General features: G+C 36.2%; 4 protein-coding genes and 1 pseudogene across 5 annotated transcripts; 1 reads left to right on the top strand and 4 right to left on the bottom strand.

Annotated features, from left to right (window-relative positions):
- Window positions 1-464: 464 nt before the first annotated feature.
- On the bottom strand, window positions 465-2,492 carry LOC103429096 (protein MOS2-like). Its single transcript, XM_029100182.2, has 2 exons — window positions 1,075-2,492; window positions 465-760 (listed from the first exon to the last, which is right to left on the bottom strand). The coding sequence occupies exon 1, from the start codon at window positions 2,411-2,413 to the stop codon at window positions 1,082-1,084; it is 1,332 nt and encodes a 443-aa protein (XP_028956015.2). The 5' UTR covers window positions 2,414-2,492; the 3' UTR covers window positions 465-760; window positions 1,075-1,081.
- A 5,964-nt stretch (window positions 2,493-8,456) lies between these two features.
- Window positions 8,457-10,606, bottom strand: LOC103429104 (chloroplastic lipocalin-like; annotated as a pseudogene).
- A 2,214-nt stretch (window positions 10,607-12,820) lies between these two features.
- On the bottom strand, window positions 12,821-15,952 carry LOC103429115 (uncharacterized). The gene is made up of 7 exons (XM_070819261.1): window positions 15,835-15,952; window positions 15,526-15,676; window positions 14,987-15,099; window positions 14,564-14,642; window positions 13,883-13,943; window positions 13,374-13,467; window positions 12,821-12,874 (listed from the first exon to the last, which is right to left on the bottom strand). The coding sequence occupies exons 2-6, from the start codon at window positions 15,667-15,669 to the stop codon at window positions 13,418-13,420; spliced, it is 447 nt and encodes a 148-aa protein (XP_070675362.1). The 5' UTR covers window positions 15,670-15,676; window positions 15,835-15,952; the 3' UTR covers window positions 12,821-12,874; window positions 13,374-13,417.
- A 1,409-nt stretch (window positions 15,953-17,361) lies between these two features.
- On the bottom strand, window positions 17,362-17,796 carry LOC139194781 (probable L-type lectin-domain containing receptor kinase VII.2). The gene has a single exon (XM_070819696.1). The coding sequence runs from the start codon at window positions 17,794-17,796 to the stop codon at window positions 17,362-17,364; it is 435 nt and encodes a 144-aa protein (XP_070675797.1).
- A 4,659-nt stretch (window positions 17,797-22,455) lies between these two features.
- On the top strand, window positions 22,456-25,150 carry LOC103429126 (septum-promoting GTP-binding protein 1). Of its 2 annotated transcripts, none has more exons than XR_011579433.1 (6): window positions 22,456-23,019; window positions 23,139-23,259; window positions 23,348-23,444; window positions 23,552-23,591; window positions 23,730-24,100; window positions 24,180-24,980. XR_011579433.1 is itself a non-coding variant. In XM_070819262.1 (6 exons), exons 1-6 carry the CDS (start codon window positions 22,708-22,710, stop codon window positions 24,874-24,876), a joined length of 819 nt encoding a protein of 272 aa, XP_070675363.1. In that variant the 5' UTR covers window positions 22,456-22,707; the 3' UTR covers window positions 24,877-25,150. The 2 variants fall into 2 exon arrangements, 1 of the variants encoding a protein (XP_070675363.1); XM_070819262.1 differs by having other exon boundaries at window positions 23,730-23,813; window positions 24,712-25,150.
- The last annotated feature ends 1,630 nt before the right edge of the window (window positions 25,151-26,780 follow it).

Genomic DNA, 26,780 nt, shown 5'->3' on the forward strand with positions numbered 1-26,780 from the left:
GCTCTCATCCAGATCAATCCCTCTTACAATAGGACTCGGCCGACCTGACTAGGCGGCCCATAGTATTCTTTGAAAAGTTTCAGACCGAACATAACCTTCACTCGGCCCAATAATATTATTTTGTGTCCTAACAGAATTGCAGGTTTTAGTTGGAATTGGAAATGCAGGGAGATGAGGTGTGTTAGAGGAAGCGTGAGGCTATGTTTTTGGTGGTAAGAAATAAAGAGGGGTGGCGGATGGAGGGGAAGAAGGGTGAGGATGGATGGTTTGGATGGGGTGGGCCCCACTCACTTTTTATTTAATTTTTATGGCACACAAATTTTTATTTTTAATTGCTTTATTTTATTTTTTATTTACGTGGCTTTCACGTGAAATGGACGAGAAAAATAAAAAATATAGATTTCTAATTTATCACATTATCACTTAACAGCTAAATTGACGGATTAATTAACATAAGTCTGACATTGCAGCAAATTCATACATTGGGCATGACATTGCAATATTTAAAACATGAGATATAAGATTATGGTACAACCCATAATTGTAGTAGTTTTGTGTAATTTACCTAATAAACTAACATGGGTGTGACACCAAGATTCACATTCCAGATCAAGAAAATCATTTGAAAAAAGCCTGTTATCTTAAATCACCTTAAAATACAGTACTAGTTGAAAAATGACATTTTCAGATCAAAATAATCACTCTCTTTGCAGCATAATCACGACCAACTGGTAAGGCAATGGCTTTTGGAAATTTGGACCTTCACACAACACAAGAATTGGACTTGTTAACCCACTGAGTACCAGACTAGCAGTAGCACCATTGTAATGGATACACAAAGACTAATCATACAATGAAGACTATGATGGTGGAATTCGCATAAATTATTAAATTCATCTGAATGAAATAATTAAATTCACAACAGTGGAAATTTCTTACATGGAAATAATGAGGAGACAATAGACTCCCAAGTAGAAGCAGCATGGCATGGGAAACGAAAATATCAAATTTAGTTGATAGGAATGTCAGCTTACAAACACAGTATACAGAGAATAAAATTGTGATTCAATGTACCTATGAATCAATATCCAAGGTCGTTGGGATCACCAGTAAACTCGGCAATCTGCTCAAGACCCACATTGAGCAAGGCATGGGTATCAGAATCCTTGACAACACCAGTCTCTCTGTCAGAATCCTTCTCCACAAGACTACCATAAACCCCCTTATGCTTCCCACATAACACAAGAACCGGTCCGCCGCGCCTTGGCAGGGCTGTCTCAAGAAAATCCTGAGAAACCCCCTGCACAAGCTCCCTACTTCCATCCATGGATATATCGCAAGTGTAGGGTCCAACAACATCCATCACCTCCCCTTTTCTCGAATACAATTTCCCACCTTTCAAGTCCTTGCTAATAACCCTGACCCGAATGTTCCTCGCAAGCCACGTCGAATGACCCCTTGGCTCTTCTCGTCTCGGCCTGCTATCACTACCCATTTTCCTTTGTGTCTCATTCAATCTCCTCAAGCACTTCTCCTCTTCTTTCGAACCCAATTCCGCAACTTCATCCGCATTCACTTTTACTACCTCTTCATCATGCTGTTTGCTCTTACTCAACAGCTTCAAAACCAGTTTCCCATTGCCCAATTTCTCTATAATCCTACCTCTCAAACCCACATGGTCTCGACCCGAAACGATCCTCACTTCCTTCCCCACATCTCCATCTTTCCTCTTCTCTTTCTCTTTTTCTTTCGAATTCTTTCTATCCTTCTCTTTCGAATTCGCAAGAAACCCTAACCCGTGCCTATCAGTACTCCTAGTATACTCCACTATCTTCACATCTTCCTTCGCATTCTTCCCAATTCCTCTACCCGGGTACCACCCGTACCCGGTAAGCAACGCCTCGCCGTAACCCTCCACCGGCATCTCTTCAAACTCCTCCAACCCCCTATGATCCGACAAGCGCTCCAAATCGTCTTTAAACTTCTGCAGCAGAGTATCCTCCACGCCTCTCAATCTCGGCCGGTCACCATTCCCCAACCCCTCCCGATTCTCCAATTCCGATTTCTCCCGGAGATTAAGACCGTACGAAATCTTGGCGTCGGGGTCGTCGGTGACGGAGAGCGTCTCGACCTCGAACTGGAGCTCGTGGCCGCCGGACTCGGTGATGGGAAGCTCGATGTTCTTCATCTTCTTGTGGGGCCGCCATTCGTTGGGGATCGGGGCGATCACGCGGGCTTTGAGGTCGGCGGAGAAGGGCTTCGAGGCGTCGAATTCGCTGACGAAGTGTTTGGAAACGGCGTCATTAGGGTGGTTTCCGGTGCCGTCGTTGAAGGTGGAGGTGGCGGAGGAGGGGTTGCGTTTAGGGTTTGATTTGGAGGATGATTTGGGAGGGAGAGAGAAGGAGAGTTTCATGGTTTGGTTTTTGGATTTTGCAGAGAGGAAAGATTTTCGGAAGGCAGCCGGCTATGTTTAAGTTTGCTCGAGTTTTTGGTGTGGGCTTTATATTTTGACCCAAGGGCCTTAATTTAACCCGTTCCAATTAGGATTGGGCAAAATTCCCACCCCTATCTACGCACTCCGAGGTTGTCCCCCCTTCCCATTGCTTACATGAGGATGGGTTGCGCATCAACGTATTTGATCAAATGTCGGCCGTTCGTTGAATGAGGATCCTTTTCCGATTCTCTTTGTGAGGATTCGAAGATCCTCAAATTATATCTGTTTATTATACATCGTGTGGTTATAAATCATTTTAAATACTTTTATTTAAAATTAAACATGAACAATACCTAACGAAAACTGACCGCACAATGTACGATGAACATACACGATTTGAAAATTCTCAGAATCCTCACAACGAAGATCCGAATAGGATCCTCATTCGGGTTGTGCATCAACATATTTGACAATTCATTTTTATTTAAAAAATAAAAGGTTGAGATTTAATTAAATATGCGGATGGGTTGTGCTGCGCATCAGCATATTTTGACCAAATCTCGGCCTTTTTTTTATTTTAAAAAAATAGAAGGTTGAGATTTAATTAAATATGATGCATATTTGATAAAATCTAGATCTTTCAATTTTTATTTAAGAAAATAGAAGGCTGAGATTCAATTAGATAGCGGAGGGTGCATCAGCATATTTGATCAAATCTCGATCATTCATTTTTATTTATAAAAAAAAAATAGAAGATTGAGATATAATTAAATATGAGGATGGGTTGCTCATCAGCATATTTGATATCTTGACTATTTATTTTCATTTAAAAACATAAAAGGCCTAGATTTAATCAAATATATTAGTATATTACCGCTCAACCCATGCGCATGTAAGCCATGCACAAGAGAGAAACCTTCTAATTGGGCTTTATAACTCAAACGGAAACAACGGTCAAGATTAAAAAAAAGTGTGTAAGAAGCTACAAATGGTGCGTGTTATCATGTTTCATATCCTTTACAAGCATTTATAAATATTATAATATCTAGTGCAGCGTACACATGTCTCAATCGATGATAGACCTGACAATTTCTTGCAGGACTCGTTAACCTGACACGAAAATAACAATTTTTTGATCAATGGAATATACCCTACACTAAAGGGTGGGGAACAAATTATTTTCGAATTCAGCATTTACAGTATTCGAACCTTAGACCTCTCACTTACAAGTAAAGAAGAATATCACTAGATCATAGTATTAAGCGAATAAAAACAATAGACCAGTATAGGAATTCCCCAAACTGTTTCCAAGATGCACAATGACAGGTTTATGGGAGGCGTTAAGATCACATAGAAGAATCATTAATAGCATAAACGAATAATCATAGTCATAGTTCATGTAGATTTACAACAAAGTAACAAAACGTGCACATCAACTTAATCTCTCTTTTGACAGATTAGGAAGAACATAACCAACAAGAAGAGCAAAAACTAACTAGCTCAGTGTTGGAATTAATGCACTAACCTAAATATTAAGACTCTAGACTTTCCCGAGAACAATTATTCCAGAGTTATTGTATTAGAGTTCCTAGCCAGTTGTCTAGGAAGAACTCTCTAGTACTTTGTATTATCTTTAGATAGCCTTTGGCATATCATTTTGTATTAAGAGAGTTGCAATAAGAAGTAATACAAGAGCTATGTTGTAGCAACTCAGATTTCCCATAAATTTGTTAAGCATTACCATCCCTCTACACTTCCTACAAATTGGTACCAGAGCCTAGTTCGTTCATATCTGGACGTTCAAAACATCTCTAGCAGATGGCTTATGGTGGGAAAAAAGGTTTATCAGTTTCTTACTCTATTCTTTCAATTTTTAGAGGAGAGAATTATGATTTTTGGAAGATGAAGATGAGGACTTTGCTTCGGTCAAGACTCTGGAGCATAGTTGAAACAGGACTTGAAGAACCAGTTGCTGACGCCAAAGTTCCAGCTGCACAGAGAGAAAAGTTTGAAGCAGATGTAATGAAAGATGCCAAGGCTCTCTCAAAAATTCAAAACGGAGTCAATGGCAACATTTTTCCAAGAATCACGAGAGCCCAAAACAGCAAAAGAAGCTTGGGAGATATTAGAAAATGAGTTCCAAGGTGACAGCAAGGTAAAAACCATCAAGCTTCAGACGTTGCGTAGGGAGTTCCACAATTTGAAGGTGAAGGAATCAGAATGCATCCAAGACTACTTTTCCAAAGTTGTTGGTGAATCAAATTAGAACACTTGGAGAAGAGATGTCTGACCAGTAGGTTGTTGAGAAGATCTTGATTAGCTTGCCAGAAAAATACAATTCGATTGTTTTGGCCATTGAAGAGTCGAAGGACCTTGCCACTTTATCACTAGAGCAATTGATGGGTTCTTTAAGGTCTCATGAGCAAAGAAGGTTGAGACAAAATAATGAGCAATCTGTTGAAAGTGCTTTCCAATCAAAGCACACATTCAAATCCAAGAAGTTCTTCAAGAAAGACAATGCTCGAGATGACCAGCAAGGTGGGGAACAAAAAAGATGGAAGAAAGGTGAGTCTAGCAAAAGAAATGATGCCAAAAGAACTAAAGGTAATACGCCTTTTTGCAAGATTTGTAACAAACATAACCATGACACAGCTGAGTGTTTTAACCGCAGGAAGCCAAAGTGTCATTATTGCAACAAATTTGGGCATGTTGAAAAGGAATGCAGATTCAAGAATTCTAATCAAGCAAATTTTGCGAAGAAGAATGATGCAAAATAAGGGATTTTATTTTATGCTAGTCAATCAAAATTTGGAGAAGGAAATAATGTTTGGTAAGTGGACAGCAGCTGCAGCAATCATATGACATCAAATGAAAAATTATTTGTTGATCTGGACACTTCTATTACTCCCAGCATAAAGATGGGAGATGATTATTATCACCAAGCGTTGGGGAAAGACATTGTTCCTGTCCAAACAAAAAAGGGAGTAAAATATATTCGTGATGTTTTGCTTATTCCAAACATAGCTCATAATTTATTAAGTGTTGGGCAGCTTATGCAAAATGGCTACAAAGTTATTTTCGAAGATGAGGACTGCACTATTCAAGACAAGAAGGATATTGACCAGCTCGTTGCATCGGTTCCAGTGGAGACAAATCAAACTTTTCCTCTTTCAATGCGCTGTGGAAATGAAGTTTCTTTGAAGGTTGATGTTGTGCAAGACTATTGGTTGTGGCACAAGAGGTTCTGTCATTTAAATTTCCAAGGGCTAAAGCTTTTCCAAAAGAAAAGCATGGTAAAAGAGTTGCTAGAAATTGAAGCAATAACTAATGCTTGTTAAGGGTGCGTCATGGGCAAGCAGCACCGTAATTCATTCCCAAGACAAAGCACGTAGAGAGCAAAGGCACCGCTGGAACTTGTGCATACCAATATTTGTGACAAAATGCCAACTCCTTCCTTAAGCCAACACATGTACTTTCTCGTGTTCATTGATGATTATTCGAGGATGACATGGGTTTATTTTTTTGAAGGATAAATCATAAACTTTCACTGTCTTCAAACAATTCAAAGCTTTAGTAGAAAAGCAAAGTGGTTGCAGCATCAAAATCATTCGAAATGGTAGAGGAGGCGAATATACCTCTCATGAATTTGAAGATTACTGCAAAGATGAAGGCATTTGGAAGCAATTGACAGCAGGGTATGGTCCCCAACAAAATGGCATTGCCGAAAGAAAAAACTGAACAATCGTGGAGATGGCTAGATCCATGATTAATGAGAAAGGGCTACCAAAAAGTTTTTGGGCAGAAGCTTTGTATACAGCAATATACATTCTTAATAGATGTCTAACCAAAGTTGTAAAGAACAAAACTCCATTTGAAGCTTGGAGCGGATTCAAACCTTCGGTGAGTCATTTCAAAATTTTTGGCTGCATTTGTTATGCTCATATTCCTACTGAAAAGAGAACAAAGCTTGATAAAAAATAAAAAATAAAATTAAAAAAAAAGCCAAAAATGTATCTTTCTTGGCTATTGTTCCAGCACAAAAGGTTATAGGCCTTATAATGTTGAAACTAAGAAATTAATTGTGAGTTGGAGATGTGATTTTTAATGAAAGGGCTAGCTGGGTTTGGAATGAAAATAAAGTGCAAGAGATGTCATATGCAATTGTGCAAGAAGAAGGTGAAATTCCAAGAGAGCAGCAACAAGAAGAAGTCACGCGTCAGACTCTAGTAGTTGTCGGAAGAAGAAGTTCAAATGATGATGGAAGTAGTTCGAATGCAAAACCTGTTTCTCTGAACTACTCTTCATCAGAAAGTCCTCCATTAAGAACTCAGAGTTTGCGAGAAGTGTACGAGACTTGCAATTTCGTTGGTGTAGAGCTGGAAAGCTTTGAAGAGGTACAAAATCAAGAAATATGGGTGAAAGCCATGAAGGAGGAGATGAGAATGATCGAGAAAAATCAAACATGGGAGCTGGTTGATTATCCACAAGATAGAGATGTCATAGATGTGAAGTGGATTTTCAAGATGAAATTCAATCAAGATGGCAACATTCAAAAGCACAAAGCTAGCCTCGTGGCAAGAGGCTTTACTCAAAAGCCAAATATTGATTTTCCGAGACCTTTGCTCCAGTTGCACAGTTAGAAACTATTAGAACTTTGATTGCTCTTGCTGCTCAAAAGAATTGGTTGATTTATCAACTTGATGTGAAGTCTGCATTTTTGAATGGAGTGTTGGAAGAAGAAGTTTACGTTAAACAACCCCCAGGTTTCGTGCTTGAAGCAAGAGAAGACAAAGTTTACAAGCTAAAAAAGGCCTTTTACGGGTTAAATCAAGCACCTTGAACGTGGTATGCTGAAATTGATAAGTATTTTGCCAAGCGTGGTTTCGAAAAGAGCCAAAATGAGCCTACACTCTATGTTTTGAAAAGAGGAGCTTCCATTCTCATTGTTTCCTTATATGTGGATGACTTAGTCTTCACTAGAAATGATCAAAGTTTGTTACAGCAGTTCAAGAAAGATATGATGAGCACTTATGAGATGAGTGATCTGGGTTTGCTTCATTATTTCTTGGGAATTGAAGTTTCTCAAACCAAAAATGGGATATTTATTTTTAAAAGAAATATGCTGAAAATCAGCTCAAGAAGTTCAATTTGTCTAGCTGAAAAACAATGGCTACTTCTTTGATGCCAAATGAAAAGATGAAGAAATGTGATGGTGCAAAGAAAGCAGATGCCATAAAGTATCAAAGTTTGATCGGTCGTCTTTTATATCTCACTGCCACCAGGCCGGATATCATGTTTGCTTCAAGTATGCTTTCAAGATACATGGAGGAACCAAGTCAGCTTCAATTTGGTGCCGGAAAAAGGGTGTTAAGATATGTGCATGGCACGCTTGACTATGGAATTATGTACAAGGTTGAAGCATGAAGTTCAAGGCTTATCGGGTACACTGATATTGATTGGGCTAGATGTCTTGATGATATGAAAAGTACGTCGGCCTATGTTTTCTCTCTTGGCTCAAGGATATGTTCTTGGCGTACGAAGAAACAAAGTGTGGTGACACAATCATCTGCCGAAGCAGAGTATGTGGCAGCAGCAAAAGCAACATCTCAAGCCGTATGGCTTCGAAGAATTCTTGAAGATATTGGAGAAAAGCAAGAATGAGGCACTGTATTGTATTGTGACAACAAGTCAGCCATTGCAATTGGCAAAAATTCATGATCATACCAAGCACATTGCAATCAAATATCATTTTGTCAGAGAAGCTGTTGAGAAGAAAGAAATTTAGCTTGAATATTGCCGAACGGATGAGCAGCTAGCGGACTTACTCACCAAGGCACTTCCGAAAGAAAAGTTTTGCTACCTCAGAGAGCTCATTGGAGTTGTGAAGAAAGTGCATTAAGGGGGAGTGTTGGAATTAATGCACTACCCTAAATGTTAAGACTCTAGACTTTCCCGACAATTATTCCAGAGTTAATTGTATCAGAGTTCCTAGCCTATGTTTGTTAAGTTGTCTAGGAAGAACTCTCTAGTACTTTGTATTCTCTTTATATAGCCTTTGGCATATCATTTTGTATTAAGAGAGTTGCAGTAAGAAGTAATACAAGAGCTCTGCTGTAGCAACTCAGATTTCCCATAAACTTGTTAAGCATTTCCATCCCTCTACACTTCCTACATTCAGGACTATTTTAAAAAGAGCTGAACAGATTTCTTCAGAGTGTCGAATACGCTCGTAAAGGGGTCAAATTGAACAGATTTCTTCAGTTCGAGATCAGGAAATTCCTTTGTTGAGGCCTGTTGCATCTCGGGCATTGACATCACTGCAGATAACTGCGTGTCTGTCATTTGCTCACAGTCTTGTGGTGTGTCCGTGATTTTGCTTGCGTTGTATCCGAAGTTGGCCAAGTAAGATTTGTACTTCTCTATGAACTCAGGACCGGGATTAGGCGTTCTCGAGTAAATCTGTAATATTAATGCCACAGAACGATTCCCACATAATATTATGCGTCCTCAAATTGTAGAGATGCGAGTAAAAACTCGCGCAACGTCAAACAAGAGTATAAAATGTTCAAAGTAGTAAGCACGAATACTTCTATCTAACATTCCTATGAATTAAAAGGCAGTTTATGAGTAAGTACCTGTATAAAACCAGTGTCCTTTGCTCCCGAAACAAGAGCGTAATTGTCATAATCAGTTGCAATCACATCATATGGAAGCTTAGGGATAAATGGCAATGATGGAAAACGGAGGAAACACTTCTCTTTGATCATCTCCTGCTTTTCTAGATCTGTTTCTTTTTTCTCCAAATCTTCGTCCGAAAGGCATTGAACATTTCCCCGTATTCCAGTGATATATCCATCAGGGCTCCCGTGAACACAGAAGGTATTAACCTGGATGGCCCGTTTCGCCAAATCAAATGTATACACACCCTGCAATTTAATAAGGTGATTAATGGTTTTGCAGTCAGAAAATAGGTGGTGAACATGTGACTGAAAGAGCCTGTTATCTATAAGCAATGAGAAGCAAATCATCACAAGAAAGCTGATCTTGCTATGATTTCGACCACCTGCTACTTGGAAGGGCTATTGATAAACAACTAGGTAGCTCAACAACGATTGATGAGTAGGTTCAACAGTTCAGATCTGCACTCTCTTGTCCAATACAACAGAAGGGGGAGAATATATTTTCCTCTCAAATCTACACTATTTCCCGAACCAAGAGTCAAAATAAACGTCGCAGTTTTTTACAACTACACGTACCCTTTGTGTTTACCTGGGTGCAGTGGCAGTCTTCCTGACCTTGCCCAGCGAATCCACGTTTAAGCGAAGCAACTTCAAACCACCTTCCAGAATATCTAACAGGGTCAAAGTTATTTGCTGTCATGCCTCTCATCATCATTAGCCTCTCATCTCCTTCATCGGATCCCTTATCAAGCGGAAGAGTAACTGTCTCCTCCGTAGCATTTGCAAACTCATATATTTCTTTGATGGGAAACATCTGATGCAACCGCCTGCCCAAAAGCAGTAAAAGGCATCATGTATCCTCTACCTCCTGCAATGACACAAGAATACCTAAATCTTTTTCGTTTACAGCCGTAAGGCAACCTAGTTTTGGACTAAATTCCCTATTAAACTTTCAAGCACATACAAAGTCCGGCTCATTCTATTAGAAATCCTAACTTATTTAAATCGGTTATACAGAGTGAAGCACTAAAGGAAGTGACACTGAAAACTTTGTGTTCTACGAGGTCTCAAATACAACATCAAGAACACCAAGCTCAAACATCTCAGCCAGAAATGCTCTGACAATCCCGATATAGGAAAGAACTTGAACAAATGTTGATCTAAAGGGGTATAACTTCTGTCCGGTAGCATAGACAATGCCAAGCAAGGAAGTGATTGGTCCAAGACCTATGTTCTTCCAGCATCCTATAACAATACAAATGATTAAATCTGCTAACCTGGTTTATTTGCGAGATAAACACTAATGTTGTTGCAAACCCTGATAAAACATGCCTGGTTAGTTGCTTGCCGCTGGTCGATTGCTCCAGACAGCAATTCATCATGATTTTACCAGGCACTCCCCTGTAAAGCAGGAGAACAAAAATATCACTCCTTGCATCCAGCAAAGACCAAACGAAAAACAACACCCACTAGCTTGCAAAATGTGGTTAAATTTAAAACCACTATACAATTCGTATAATTTCTTATGAAATCCAAGAACATAGAGGCATATATGCATTTGCAACTATTCAAGACTTCCACTTGACCAAAGTCCTTTGCATTTTTGTTCAATTTTGTCGGCTATATAAAAGAAAAGAAAAGAAAATTCAGATTTCAGTGAATCATATTTAACACATTTTCTAATTGTCCAACTTTTTACTCGACTTAAAGAGTCAAGACATCACAATTGTCTGCAAATGCCTTCTATTTCAGTTGGTTAAGAGCATTTATTTTTACATCCAAGATTCCATTTTCGACACCCCCTCTCTGTAGATTAATGTAGATTAATGTAGATACTATACCCTTTGTTAAATAAAAAAAACACCATGATTGTCTTATGTACCCATAGACACAAAGGAAAATGTCGAGAGAGAAACCCTTGTTAAACACGTACGACAATATAATTGGGAAAAAGAGAAGATAAAATGACCGTGTTGCATTGTAAACCTAATAGAATAGGTTCTTAATAATTCTATTTAATTAGGGTATCATGATTTCACTCATGATCTATGAGACTACATTTCCACTAGAAAGCAAACTGAATGATGAATCTTCCTTGGTATTGCTATTGATGTCAGTTTCTTTAGAAGGGATTTCAGTTGTATTCGACTGTGAAGGTGTTTTGACTTGTATAAATGCCACTTTAACCGGTCCAGACTTCAGTTTTGATGCATCGGAACTTGAAGACGAGCTCGTGCCAGTTAGCAAGCAACCTTCTTCGGAAAACTTCATGCTCGGAGTCTCTCCAATGGTTGTAACATCTTCGCAACGCTCAACCAGCTGCCTGTTATCACCGTCATTGGACAGACCTGACATTAAATTGGTCTTATCCTCCTTGACCTCGACTGGACCTTTTTCAGCACTGTGGTTTGCATCTGCCGTTTCGTGAATAGTTTCATCAACTGGCACAAACCAAAGTTTAAGAAGACTCAACAGGTAAATTGTATTTCCATAATCACATTAAACTACAGGAGACCAAGGTTTAAACAAAGAACAAACTTTTCGACGAGGAGAAAACAAAACTTAGACAAAGCTACTATGAACGACTTTTATCCTTGGATATAAACCAAGTAGATAATTGTTAAACTCAGTTCAACCAAGTTCTCGAGGACTTCATGTAGACTTTTCAAACACTTAAGCGGTTGAACCTGAATGAACCTTAGGAGAAAATTAGTTACTCGTACAATAGAATTACATCATACTGGAAGATGTGTTTGGAAACATATGATGTATTCCTATCGCTCAAAGACAGATGCATAAGCACAACTTATTAAGTTTTTGTGCAGAAACATAGAAGTCCGAAAGGCATTTTTCACTTTTTATGAGCACAGTGAACAAGCATCCTTTCAAGTGTGCAGAACCTCTAACCTACCAGTGGCTAAAGACATTGTAAAAGTCAAAGAAATACTTAAAAATAACATATACACATGAGAGCTACAAATAGAAAAAACTTGATAATCTTTTGCTTCCAATTAGTACGAGTAAGGAAAAATAGCATATCCTGAAAATCCGAGAAAATCAAAGCCTCCAATGACTTCATTGTTTAAAAAATGCTCATGTCAATGACAGAAAATAATTTGCCCAGCCACTGAGTGTCTTTATCCATGTGGCAGAAACAGTATCATACAGCAACAAACATATAAAGCAGCAAAGTCGATCATGTCACATTAGAACAGTTAACAGAGCAAATGGAGGAAAGAATTAAGACAAGCAAGGGAAGCATAAAGTACAGTATGCTGTTCTCCATCACTGGATTTAATCCAGCCACAGCTGACCAATAAACTCCCTGGTCCCCAGGGACCAGATGAAAGGAACTGTTCAATAGAGAGAAAGGAAGAAAAATATCCACGAGTATCCTCACCTCCAAGGAAAGACTCAGTGCTTTGATACAGCACAGATGATGCCCCTAAAGAAAGAGCTCCATCGTGACTTCCATCTCAGTCTTATGTGTCCTCTCAATCAATTCAAACTTATCTGATTTCCACACACACTCAAGAATGATAATTTCCTCATTTATAGCGTAAAACTCCCTAAACACCTGCATCAATCATGCACAAAGATGACGGTAAAAATCATAGATCTAAAAATAATTTGATACCAGAATAAATTTCCAAATAAAAGAAGGGGTGACCTCAAGTCCTCCTTGAACTATCTTGACAAATTGCTGTTTTTGGCAGAGAGAAGAAACCATGTTGAATACTGAAACAACATCAAGTAGAATCTGCGGAAAATGGAGGAAAAGAAAAGTTCAGTAAATCAATCCAACTACAAGAGACGAACTTAAAGCATGACATGCCTTTTTTTCTTTTCTTTGTCGGAAAAAAGCTTGAAGCTTGAAATGTCCAAACTTAGTGAAATGGCACATTCCTCAGGGATATCACATTATATCGTAAACATTATTACTTCTTTGGATACCTCAATCCCATGTTTAATCACTAACCAAAAGCTGCTGCAGCATGTATATTTTCCCTTCATCATGAAACCACAAACTACCCACTTGGCTATATTACATGTTTAACAACAGGATAATGTTTTGTTGGATAACTCAGTTCCATGTTCCTTCCTCTACAGGTTTGTGGGAATCTGTGAATGGGTTCAGAACTTGAACCATCTAAATGATAAGGACATGAGCATATATGCCATAAACTAAAGACGGTTAATAAATAATCTGTTTTCCGACTTTAAAAATTTTGGGGAAAAGGCTTGGAGTAACTTCTTACTTGTTGAACCAAAACTCGAAGTCGTGCAAGCAGAGCTAACACAGTCAGAGAAAATCCCATGAAAAATGATCAAGCAAGCAACGTGGATATCTCACTGTTGAATAGTCAAGATCAACAAATTCACAAGATGCATATGCAATTTATGTTTGGTGATCCAAGGGCTAGACTACTGGATACAGAATGGCAATCAGTTTGCAAAATAACACCCTAGCAATAGTTTAAAAATTTAAAATAAACATGCTGAAGTAACAAAGAAAAAAACAAATGGTCTATGTGAAAAGATACATCACAAATCCAATACCATGCAAAAATGGTTACAGATTACTTGGGAGACTAGCTATTAAGATATTTGGACCAAGACAGCAGTTCTCAAATACTACTATGAGACTCAGATGCCTTAGACATATGGTAAATGTGATAGTCAATTGGACAGCAGTTTTCACATTAGTTCTGATCTTATATAAGTTACAAGAATGTTAGTATATGTATAACTAGTAAGCAAAGGATACATAGCCGCCTATAACTAGCAAGCAAAGGATACAAAGCCGCCTTCAACATTGTCTCAACCATCTGCAACAGAAACAAAACACAGTTAACACGTTAGAATAAAGCATGTATTTCATGTTGGACTACCTAACATGGTCCTTGTCACAAGCATAGAATCAGTTACAGGATCTAAGTATGCACAGCCGCACACAGAAAGACATATGAATAGATAGATCACTTTTCTTTCATAAACACCTAAGGATATGACACCTTCATTAACTTGTACCAGACACTTATTTGGGTGCAGCTTCACTGGCTTAGAAGAGTGCACATTATCAAGTCCATGTTATCAAGAAAACTACACATAGTTTCATAATAAGTTGTTGATATTTACTTTTTTAACAAGTAAACGTATCTTGAAACATGATTCAGGTATCTTTATAAATCAAAAGTAAACATATATAATGACGTAACCTCATGTTTGGACTTTTATAAGTTAACATGTTGTATACCCCCCATCCTCAAATCAGGTCAAGCAAAATTAAGAAGAAACTTTGAATCATTCTACAAACCCAGATTAGTGAAAGTGAAAGGTTTCTCCATTGTTTTCGTAAGAATTATACAGATATAAAGCATTATTAACCACTACTATGAAGTTTAAGGGCGGAAATTTAACAAATCATTCGATGAAAGCAAGAAAACACCTGTGATAGAAGGCGTGCAGCTCCAAGAAGTCGCTCCATAAAATTATGTTTCCCACTTTCACATTTTCTTTTCTTCAAGCTGTGACACAATGATTTGGCATGTGATTTTAATATAAACTATGTAGTCAGGCCAATGAAGGCTTTATGCCTTTCAAACACAGAGCTGAGATTTCCAATTTAGAAGAGAGAAAGAACTCACTTATCTATGATCCTGCTTCGTAACAAAAGATAAAGTTAATAAACCAAATATAAACAATATGTCATACATTTTCCTTCCTTTGGACAAAATAATTATGAATTCCATAATAAGCTTTCATGGAACTCTAATTTAAGTTCAATTATGCACTGATGAAACGTTGACTCTGCTCTACCTCCCCCCAAAAAAATGCAACATAGGATGCAAACTGAAATTTCATGTTTTACCTTTCTAATAGATGCAACTTTTGCTTAGGTCTGTTCCCAGTAATACTTTGAAAACAGCAACCAAAAAGTTCCTCCAGTTTAGTTGATTGTAAAAGCCTCAAGTCCCTCCTTACCTGACATAAACAAAAGTGAGGCAAACTACGTAAACGCATACAAAACAGCAAAGTAAAACACATAATAGATGATCAAATTTTAAAAATTCAACCCCATTAAGCTAGGCAGACTAAAACTTCACCCCCATTAATGCAATACCGAAACTTTTCTTCTTCTTCCATTAAATTTGAAGGCAATCAAACAAAAAAGTAAGAAGCTTACAACTGCAAAAACGGCTAACTTCAAAATTTGAAACCCATAAAAAAAACGTTATGCAACAAAAACCCACCATTCAAATTAGTCAGTTAAACCATTCACTGCAATCAAATCATGCTTGATACAAGTTAAAGAAAACTTAATTTTCCTTCTCTTTCATGAATTTTCTGAGGAACCAAACAAATGGGTAAAAGCATTATGATCATCAACAAGGTGGGAAAACCGTAAACCTTCATAAGGTGCTGGAAGTAGGAGCCGCGCCTGTGCTGGTTCTTGTTCTTGTATACCATTCTTTCCAGAATGGCAGCCTCTGCTTGGAGCTGACCAAGCAAAGATGCCAACTTCTCCTCCAGAGCTTCTGCGTCCGAATCCATTGAGTCACTGCAGATTATCATTGTTGGAGAAATTATGATTGAAAATATATATCAGACGTATAGGCATTTAAACAAATAGTTTGTATGCAATGGGGGCTGAATTTTTGTAGAGTGATTCTATAAGGATTTGGACCTCAATCTCTGAACACCAATTTCTCTGCATACCTTTGAAGGGAGCTCAGGCCGCCGGCCACGGTGAAGGAGATAGGTTGAAGGATTGCAGCGGCAACTTCCTCTTCTTCTTCGTTATTACTAAATTTTTGAGTTTTAACATTGAGGTAAAATAAAAGTTAAAAGTGAATATTAGAATTTGATTTTTTAACGTGAGAGTATGATTTTTTTTGTTAAAATGAACAGTATCACGGTTTTTTATTAAAATTTCTTTATTATTATTATTATTCAATTTTTATTTAAATTTCTCTTAAATTGGAGTGGGTTTAAATGTATCCGGGATGGGATATTCGGTCGGGTTCTTTGGGCCCAACATCAAACATGGGTTCGAAAGCGAGCTTCTTCATTCTCTGGCCTTTTGCATAATACGCTCCACAAAATTTGGGAAGGAATTCTTTCTCAAAATCAAAACATTTTGTGGTTCATTTACGATACGTTGTCTTTATGATTAAAATCATTTATATTATAATTACTATATAAAATAACAAAATATAAAATCGTCTAGTCATCAAACTGTATTAAAATAAGTGATTGGATCGATAAAAATATTACGAACTGTCCTTTTATTTGCTACAATTGATTAACTAAAGACCTTAATTTTAAAGGAAAACTAATAAAAAAAGATTGAAAAGTTTTAGTTTTAATCAAAAACCATGTTATAAGTTTTGTTTAATGTTTAGTACAAGGCACATATTAAAGTAGTCCAACTAAAAAGCGCCCAACTATAATAAATTATGATTTGTCGATTTTACCCCTAACTTTTTTAAGTTGAGTTCCAGATTTTCGTTGTTAATGGAGTTCATCGTTGTTTTGCAGACCTTCTTCTTTTTCTTTGAAACAAAAATATAGATCCTCATGCTATATTTTGTATAATTTCGTTGATATGTGATCGTCGTTATTATTCATAGTGTATTTGAGATACTGTTTTCAATTTTTCTTTATCAGTGGAGTTCATTGTTTGTTTCTCCAAAAAATAAATTTGAGATATGTATGATGTTCAATAATAACGACGGGTCACTATTTCTGAACTGTAAAAATAAACTATCTCTGGATTTTAAGTAACACTGTTTCTGGAATCTAAGTCACTGTTTCTGGAACCTAAGTTACTTTACTTCTTGAATCTAAGTCACTGTTTTCTGGATCCAAATGAAATAGACACATTGTTTCTTAAATGTAAGCTAGAAAAGAAATAGTGAAATTCACTGTATTTGGATTCAAAGCAAATTAAGCACCTTGTTTCTTAAATATAATCAACTGATGCATGAAAGAAAAGAAACAGTCAAAGGTTAAAACATAGACTGTTTCTAGAATATAAGTCACTGTTTCTGAAATTAAGTCAATGCATCTGGAATTTAAGTCACTGTTTCAAGATTTTGATTCTTTTCTTTCCAGATACAGTGTTTATTTGTACCAGAAAAAACAAACATTGTATCTGATTTTTTTTTTTCCAAAAACAGTGTTATGTTTTGGATTCTCCAGAAACTGTTTTATGTTTTTGTTCTTTTTTTTTCAGACACTTTTTCACCAATTTCTGCCATTAAACTTCTTGGAACTTGTGTTTGGTGGCTTTGTTCCAATGAATGCTTCATTTTTCAAGTTTGATTTGGTTGTTTTCGAAATGGAGGAATTCGATTTGGTTGTTTTTGCCACACCAGCACGAGCCATGGTCACATTAATTCTCAAGCCCATAAAATCAATCCACACTTGATAGTTAATTCCATTGTTGAGCTTCAACTCATTGAAATCTTGATCAAGTCCGCCACTCCAATACCAAGTGGTGCTCGAAGCATTAGACATAAGAGAGTTGATGTCCAAACCAACATGGTTGTCATCAGGATCCTGGAACTCTTGGTTTTCGAAGACATCAAACTCGACACCGAAGATGTTGTTGTTGTGGTCGCCGTTGTTAGAGAAGTTGAAAAAACCCAAGTGAAAAGTGTTGTGAGGAGCTTGCATCGCTTAAGCCAAAGAAGGGTGAGAAGAGGATGGTTTTTTTTATTAAACTTTGAGCCCTTTTGGTTAAATAATATTTTGGGATGGTTTTTTGTTAAATATTTGTTGGCCCAAGCCCTTTTTATTAAAGCTCCCTAATTTCAATTGTTTTTTTTTTTTTTTTGTATATGTAAAATCTACAGAGTGATCTATACTATAAAAAGTTCCAATTAGGAGTGGGCACAAAAACCTTCGAACCGGAAAACTGAATCAAATTGTGATAAAGAAAACCGGTAAAAATCGGATTGACCAAAAAAATAAAAATCGGAACAAAAATCAAACAGAATTGTCTCAAACCGGTTTCGGTTACGGTTTGGAAATACTAAAATCCGAAGGACGTGTTTAATATAAATTATTGTCTGATTATTATTTTTTATATTGATAAGCCATTTTTCCAAGAAGGCCATGTGCATAAGCCTAATATTTTTCTCACTTCTCTCCCCTTCTTTATTGTTTTATCACTTCTCTTCCCCACTTTATTTTTCTTCATTCTTTTTCATTATACTAGCCTCTTGCCACAAGCGTACGCATGTGGCAATTGGCTCTTTTGATTTTTTATTTGAAAAAACAAAAAAACAATATATTAAAAAAAAAAAGTTAGCTATGGTAGTTGTTTTTTTTTTTTTTTTTTTGTGAATTTCTTATTTTATTTGAAAGTTTAATGGGAGGGCCTTCTCCCTTCATATATATATAGATTATGCATTATGTAAACTTTAGATTTAGTTTAGGATGTACACTTTGGTCTTGCTCTGAAGCTTTCTATCTTTTGATATATATTTATATGTACACTCTCTATTTTCCAGTTACAATCTGGTAGATCTAGTAGTGGGAGCTAAAATATGCTTGAATTTGTAGTTGAAATATGTGTTTGGTATTGGAAGAAGATTCGAAAAAATATATATAATTTTGGATAGAACCGTAAACCAACATGAATCGAATCTGGTAGATCTAGTAGTGGGAGCTAAAATATGCTTGAATTTGTAGTTGAAATATGTGTTTGGTATTGGAAGAAGATTCGAAAATATATATATATAATTTTGGATAGAACCGTAAACCAACATGAATCGAATCAGAAACCGTACAATTTTAGTAATATAAAATTTTGTGAAACTGCATTGAAACGAACTGTTGATATTTTCAGGTTCCAATTCCGATTTCGGGTTCGTGGAACCGGACCGAACTGTACTGTCCCACCTCTAATTTTGATCATAAGCACAAAATTATGTGAATTAGCAAAAAGTATTTTGAGGGGGAATTCCTTTATAGTTTGTGGAGCCAAGCATTGTTCTCTTTTGATTTCTTTTCTCCTTTTTTGCGAGCAGATTCTTCTTCCTTGTTGCAAGGTAATTTCCTCTTTCTACAATCACAAGTGAATGGTATTTGTTTTTTTTATCATTCCCTACAATCACAAACACCGTTAGTTTCCACTAATCACAAGTGAAAGAGACGTCATAGTAAGAATTTTCAAATGATTTTTCTTTTCTAGAACAAGTGTTGATGTGTAGTAGTGGAAACCACTGTTATTTGGGTCCCATAAACCCAACAGGATCATTTTCGGATTTTTTTTGTGATGATCATGAGGATCTGTAAATTATGTTTGTTCATCGTACATTGTGCGGTCAGTTTTTATTAGGTACTGTTTGTATTTAATTTTAAATAAAAATATTTAAAATGATTTCTGACCGCATGATATACGATAAACAAATATGATTCATGGATTTCTGGAATCCTCACAAAGAGGATCTGGATTCCCCATAAACCAATGACTCAATTTAAAAAATTCTTTTGAAAATTCAATTTAAAGAATAAGTACCATCGTTCAGATTTAGATCCTCTCCTGAGCCCAAAAAGAGGATCCTCCTGATCAAACAGTGCGGGCAGTTGGATTTTCATCCAACGGCTATAATTAATATAACTTTAAAAGCATCCCACTATTTATAGTCGTTGAATAAAAATCAAACGGCTCACACTGCTTGATCAGCAGGATCCCCTTCTTGACCTCAAGGATTCAAACCCCCAGCGTTCAGCTCATCTTTTTCATTCTCTTGTAATGTGCCACCACGTGTGTTGATCAAGCATGGCACGGAAATTCGAGGTGTACCTAATCATTACTTCTTTTCTAGTTTTGCTTTTTCCTCTTTTTATTTTCCTCTGCTTGGTTTGGTGGTGTTAGTTCTTATCATATCCACTCCAGTTAGTTGAATACGATGTTGAATTGTAAACAACATTTGCACAATGATTTTATTCCTGAAGCTTATATTATATCTTATGTTGTCAGTAATCGTTTTAGTCCAACAGATTATCATGATTGATATAGCAACTGAAAGATCATGATTTATATTCCGAAAGTTTTATCGACCTTTCATAATTTGTTGAGCATACTTCCAACACCTCTCTCAAAATTTTAGTTGACATGGAGATGGTGTTCTGAAGTTTTGAAGTTCAAATGATAATTTGATGAATACTGCGAGTGATAATTTGCCTTGTTAGTTTAGGGATTTTTTCTTTAACTTATTGTGTCTCTGATTCAAACCATTATCATCCCCTCAGTGTACAAGTATTACTTGTAATCAATGATAACTTTATGAATTTTATATGAAAAACGGAAATTAAAAGGTACCATTTTTATTAGTAGATGTCATGCAATTTTCCATCAATGTTATTCAATTTTAGGCTTTCTACATATGCTTGACGATGTTACAACATGACACATTAACATTATTTAGCGTGTGAATTACAAGAGAGGAAAATATTACACTATAATCATCAAAGTTTACAATTCAATAATAGTGGTAATTAAGGTTATATTTAATAATTAACCTTAATAACACATAATGACAACCATCACGGAGTGGCTATGTGGTTGAGAACAAATTTCAGGCTCGTATTTCACACGGCACATCCTGAGTTGTGGTTAAAGGGAGGCTGAAATACCTCTGTAAGCCTTTTTGACCCTTGAAAATGTAGAATGTAGTGGCAAAGTCACCATATGATCTTTTTTTTAAATGAAAAATAACACATAATGACAACAAAATTATTGTTTATGTTGTAAACGTACTATTACACTATCGATATAGAATGCTATGTGCGAACCTAATTGCGTTACAAAATTATCGTTCAAACTAAAGAGTACCAATAACTTTTTTCGTTAAAAGATAGCGTAGGCTATCCCATAAAAATATAAATTATACATTCGCCGAAAGAGTAAAGAATATTTCATTTAAAAGAAAATTGAAGAAATAGTAAAGAAGAAGGAAGGGTACCACCACTACCATTATACCGACCACTGAAATGAAAAAGCACTTATTTTTAATTACTTTCACCACTGAAATGAAAAAAGCATCTATTTTTAATTACCACTGAAATGAAAAAAAAGCATTTATTTTTAATTACTTTATCTAAATTTTAAAACTAAAAGAAATGCTAAGGAGACTTTTAAAGTGAAATTTTTTTATGGACTATCCGACATCTTTTAGCACAATATTTTATATTTTTTGTACGAGAATTGTGCCAAAAAACATGATATGACATAGAACTATGAAAAGTTCTACTTTTAAGAAAATTTTCTTAGTATTTCTCCTAAAATTAATGATGAAAAAAAAAGAATGAGCAAAGAGTTGGGGGCTGAAATTCGTCATTTAAATCAATCAAACAAATTAATGGTTTGTCATGAAGATATTATTTATAACCATAATATCTGATTTGTTTGAACATATATGAAGGACTAATCAGTTGCCAAATTGAACGAGTTTTTGTTTAGAAGATGATAAAGAAAAGGATCGAATGTGTTTTCTTAGAAATAAGCTTTAATCAACAATAAAAAATAGGGAAAACTAATAAAAATAGCTTGAAAACTTTGAGTTTTAACGAAAATGACAAAATAAAGGGTAAAGTGAATAGTACCATAATTGACTTTTTAGTGTAAAAATGTGATTTTTCGTTAAAATGAACAGTACCAGGAGTTTTTCGTTAAAATTCCCTAAAAAAATAAGGAACTTAAAAAAAAAACTCCCGGTACTATTCACTTTAACGAAAAATCCCATTTTTACATTAAAAAGTCAATCATGATACTATTCACTTGACCCGTTATTTTGTCTTTATCGTTAAAACTCAAAATTTTTATACCATTTTCATTAGTTTTCCTTAAAAAATAATAATTTTAATTATAATGTTTATACAATAAAATAATGTCATGTCGTAAGCAAAGTATTGTCCTTTTTCAAGAGTACAAACTTCAAACCCAAGACTAGTTACACAAAAAACATTATTTAATATTAAAAGGTAGTGTTCTTCATTTGAGATGTGTCAATGAGACTCTGTCAAAAGTGAAACTTTCGTAGATTTTTTATCATTTCATGTTTTTTGCACAAAAATATTGATACAAATATTAACATTAAACTGTAAGTCTGTAATACGACAAATAGTCGAAAATCTCACCTCAAAAGAGTTCATATTCTTATCCAGACCACATTACAATAAGCTTACTTGTGCTGCGTGCATGTCCACGAAATTTTATTCCTATTATAAAAACGTTTAATTTAATTTATCTTCCCCACCCATAACACTTTGTCCTTTTTCCCACGGATATGACTATAACACCCATCGCAGCCGCACACGATATTTTATACCGTAGACCCAAATTTACCAAAACACAAACAAAAACCGGTCAAGAAGCCGGCAATTTGGACTGTCTGTCCATCATCGCCCTCCGTAGGCTGCTACTCAGTCGCCTTCCGACCTTCCTACCATTTGTATTTGTTTGTTAAAAGGATCATCACGCACGTTTTATACTTTCTACCAACTTACCAAACACAAAAAATCATGACAAATTCCAAATTCCATGGTCACAGTTATTCATGAAGATTACTACAAAAGATGACACAGCTTTGTCGAAAAATTGTTCACGTTAATTTTAGGTGGTGCATAGTCGACCGGGTTTCGGTTATCCGGGAGTTTTTCAGATTCATCTGGGACAGGTTTCTTGTTTGTTCCATAGGGAAGCCGGCGGTCAGGTACCGGAGATTGCCCCTCGGAGCTTTCTCGCGGCCACAGGAAGTTTTGGAGGGTGTATTGGCAGTGGACAACCCCACAAGTAGTAGTCTTAACGTGTATGAGACGGATGAGGATTTGGTGAGCTTGAAGATCAGTTTGCTGGGTGATTGCCAGATTGGAAAGACAAGTTTTATGGTAAAGTATATAAGTAATTTATGGTTTAATGACTTGTTAATTTGGTTGTTGGCTAGAGTGTTATGCTACTAATGATGGATTATATTAATTTTTTCTCCTTTTTCTTTTTGTTCTTGAAGAGCAAATATGTTGGGGATGAGCAAGAACATAGATACCTGCAGATGGCAGGAGTAAATTTGATGGATAAAACGTTGATTGTTCAGGGCGCTCGGATTTCGTTTAGCATGTGGGATGTGGGAGGTATGCACATAAACACGCGAAAAATGTTGTATTACCAGACAGTCTGACGGTATGATGTATTTAATTTGTTGTTATACGTTCTTTGTAGGCAACCAGAGTTCGATAGCTCATGTTCCAATCGCCTGTAAAGATGCAGTAGCAATTTTGTTCATGTTTGATCTTACTAGTAGGCGCACGCTAAACAGGTCAGCTCATAATCTTCTGATATGTAACATTTTAACCCAAATTGTTTAGCAATTAGCACTATGGTTAATAATACTAATAGAAACTGGTGCTTTTTGTGTTCTTGCAGTGTCATTGGATGGTACAGTCAAGCAAGAAAATGGAACCAGGTACCATATACAGTTTATCTTTTACATATTATAATTGAGTAATTAAAATTAGAGACATCCATAGTTAATTAGCCAATAATTATATTTATTTATGTAATTAATTAATCAAGTTCTTACTTTGTGTTTGTTAACGTGCAGACAGCAATTCCCATACTAATTGGGACTAAATTTGATGATTTTGTGAGACTTCCCCCAGATCTGCAGTGGACAATTGTAACCCAGGTATACAAATTTCCTGCAAATTTTGATTAAAACTAATACTACCTAGAGGGAAAGACAAAAATGATATAGTGAATGGGTTAGTCGTAATAATTACTAGTATGCTATTAGAGGCGAAGCCATCTTTGGACTAGGTTGAACTGTGAGAACTTTAACGAAAAGCACCCGATACTGTTCACTTTAACGAAAAACCACATTTTTATACTAAAAAGTCAATCATGTTACTATTCACTTTACTCTTTATTTTGTTTTTATCATTAAAACTCAAAGTTTTCAAGCCCTTTTCATTAGTTTTCCTATGTAAATATGTAGGATTTTCACCCATCAAGTAGAAATGAGCGATCCCACCCAATTATGTCTTGGTGTCAGGGCCCACTTCTTTTAAAATTTCTGATTCTACTTACAGAGTTAACTTTACTTATCATTTTGACTAGATTTTTCTTAACTGTGTATGAGTGTATCTCTTTTCAACGTTTGAAAGGTCTAGGTTCGATTCTTCCATTTCTGACCAATTATATAAAACATCATTTCACCGAAAAATAAAACATCACAATTGGCCATATCCCAAATAAAGAAACCCAAGTCCTAGTTATTGCCTTGACGATTACGGTAGCTGAAAATTTAGTTTTCAAAGTGTATCATGTGAAGGAGAAGAATGTTTTGGATAATAAATGGTAACGAAGACTTGGGGGGTCTTCTCCTGTATCTTCCGAGACTTGACATCTGCCGCACTCATGCTTTTCTTTCCGCGTCAAGATCAAATTTTGTTTACTCACTTAATTGAGTATCCGTCTTCCTCCTTTTCTTGCTAGGATTGGAAATCCTGTATTTTACATATCCATACATGGAGGGATTTTTCGGTATTAAGATAAAAGGGTAGATATATATTTTTTTTTTGCAGGCCAGGGCTTATGCAAAGGCTATAAAGGCGACCCTCTTCTTCTCAAGTGCAACCCACAACATCAATGTGAACAAGGTCTTCAAATTTATCTTGGCCAAGCTTTTTAACTTGCCTTGGAAAATAGAGAGAAATTTGACTATTGGCGAGCCAATCATCGATTATTAAATTTTTGAAATGTATTCTTTTACTTCACTCATTCTGTGTACATATTTTTTTGGGGAAAAAAAAGATGGGGAATGATAACTAATCATTTTTCTCTTTTTACACAACTTTGTTTGATTTTGTTTGTTGTTTTCGGTTTGATTAATTCACTATGGTGGGTGTGTGAGAGGAGAAAAATTAGATGTTGTTTTGCGTTTAGGGTTCACCCCTGTCTATCATGTTATTTGGTGATTAGTCAGATAATGATAGAAGAAGAGACATAATGATATTTGGTCTACCTTCCTCACTCATTGTTTACCACGTGGATTTTGTCTTCACGTAAAAATGAGTGTTAAATGTGTTTAAAATTATACTCTGTTTGCGGAGCCTAGTGTGGTTGAGTTGATTGTAATTTTGGGAATAGTTGACGTTTGTAGTCTTTTGTGCGGGACGATTTTTTTCTTTAGACCGAGTTGAAATTTCCGGCAAGAATTTTATCGAAGCCCATTATGCATCATATTCTCAAGCTTTTTGTTCGTTTTCAATTTCATCAATGAATATCGTATCTTTTCCTGAAATTTTTTACAATTTCCTTTCCACTTGTACCCCAATTAAACGAATCTAGCCCGTTATATACTCTTTCTCATTTATTTATTTAATTTTTTTTTGTCAAAGGTTACTTTATTAGCAAACTACAACGTAATTACAAAATAGAGGCCCAAATACAATATCCACACGATCAAAAGAGTGGACCTCTAGAGTAACCTTTAGGCCCAAAACAGAGAAACAGAGAAAACACAAAAAGCAAACCCTATCTACTTCCTTTTAACGTCGTCGCTGCAAGCGCCACTACAACACCCCACAACGATTACAAACCGCCACCACTAAATATTTTCAGGAACCAGTACCTCAGATATGGAAAGATAATGGACTTCGTCTTCCGTCAAATAACATTCTTGCTGATCGCAGCCACCAAGTAAGACAAAGTTACAAACCAAAGAAGTAGGTGGGATTACCACAAATGACCCGTGCAAAATAGGCAGACATAGAGAAGGAGGTGGTGTGGCTACGGTTTGAACAATGGAACTTTACGCACCTTCCCAGTTAAGGACAACAACAGTTCGCGGTCAAAAGTGATTGCAGATCGAAACGAAGATGGAATCGGCGTGCGCCAGATGAAGGACATGAAGATGGATGGGTGATGAATGAATCTGGGGGCAGGAAGATCAGTGATAGTAGGAGTGGAAAGGTTAGGGAAAAAAAGAAGGAAATTAGGGAAAATCAACAAAAAGAAAAGAAAGAGGAAGCATAGATGATGAAGAAGGAGCTGCCACCGACCAAATCGGAATTAGTGCCGGTGGCTAAAAAAAAAAATCTGGGCTTTGTTGCCGTTCTCACTCACGGAGAGAAAAATCTGTCACTCTCAGAGAGAAGATCTTTCACGCACGGAGAGAAAGTTATTTGAACAGAATAAATGTGATGAAAATTTAGAATAAATGTCAAAAAATTCAAAATAAATGTGATAACATTCTTTTTATGGAAAACAAAATGTGATAAAAAGTTCGAGAATGCAAGTGGTAGATTGCTTTGGTGGTAACATCATCTTATTTAACTCACTATCTCAGGTTTAACCCTTTTCCTCCTCTTAAAGTATGTTAGCGTAGAATATCGTTTGACAAAAACATATAATTTCCATTTTCCTACACTCAAGTTTTGCAAAAATACACTTTACTACACTTTGGCTACGACACTAGTTCTATTCAAACTGCTAACTATGATTCGGATTTTCTGCCAGACTTCAGGTTCCCTCTCCAGCATGCGCACATCATGATTTGCCAGAGGATAAAGATCGAATGGAAGAAGCAGGCAAGAATAGATAGAATTTTTTAGGGAAAAGTGCTTTGAGATCAAAGATCTTTCAACGCTCC

Source organism: Malus domestica, chromosome 03 (assembly GCF_042453785.1).
Source record: "Malus domestica chromosome 03, GDT2T_hap1".
Taxonomy (NCBI): domain Eukaryota; kingdom Viridiplantae; phylum Streptophyta; class Magnoliopsida; order Rosales; family Rosaceae; genus Malus; species Malus domestica.

Coding starts and splice junctions, on each gene's coding strand:
- LOC103429126 (XM_070819262.1), top strand. CDS start 22,708: ATGACACAGCTTTGTCGAAAAATTGTTCACGTTAATTTTAGGTGGTGC. Junction 23,020..23,138: donor TTGGAAAGACAAGTTTTATG/GTAAAGTATATA, acceptor TTGTTCTTGAAG/AGCAAATATGTTGGGGATGA. Junction 23,814..24,711: donor AGTGGACAATTGTAACCCAG/GTATACAAATTT, acceptor TTTTTTTTGCAG/GCCAGGGCTTATGCAAAGGC.
- LOC103429096 (XM_029100182.2), bottom strand. CDS start 2,413: ATGAAACTCTCCTTCTCTCTCCCTCCCAAATCATCCTCCAAATCAAAC.
- LOC139194781 (XM_070819696.1), bottom strand. CDS start 17,796: ATGCAAGCTCCTCACAACACTTTTCACTTGGGTTTTTTCAACTTCTCT.
- LOC103429115 (XM_070819261.1), bottom strand. CDS start 15,669: ATGGATTCGGACGCAGAAGCTCTGGAGGAGAAGTTGGCATCTTTGCTT. Junction 15,100..15,525: donor ACTTCCAGCACCTTATGAAG/GTTTACGGTTTT, acceptor TGTTTATGTCAG/GTAAGGAGGGACTTGAGGCT. Junction 14,643..14,986: donor AAGTTGCATCTATTAGAAAG/GTAAAACATGAA, acceptor ATTGTGTCACAG/CTTGAAGAAAAGAAAATGTG.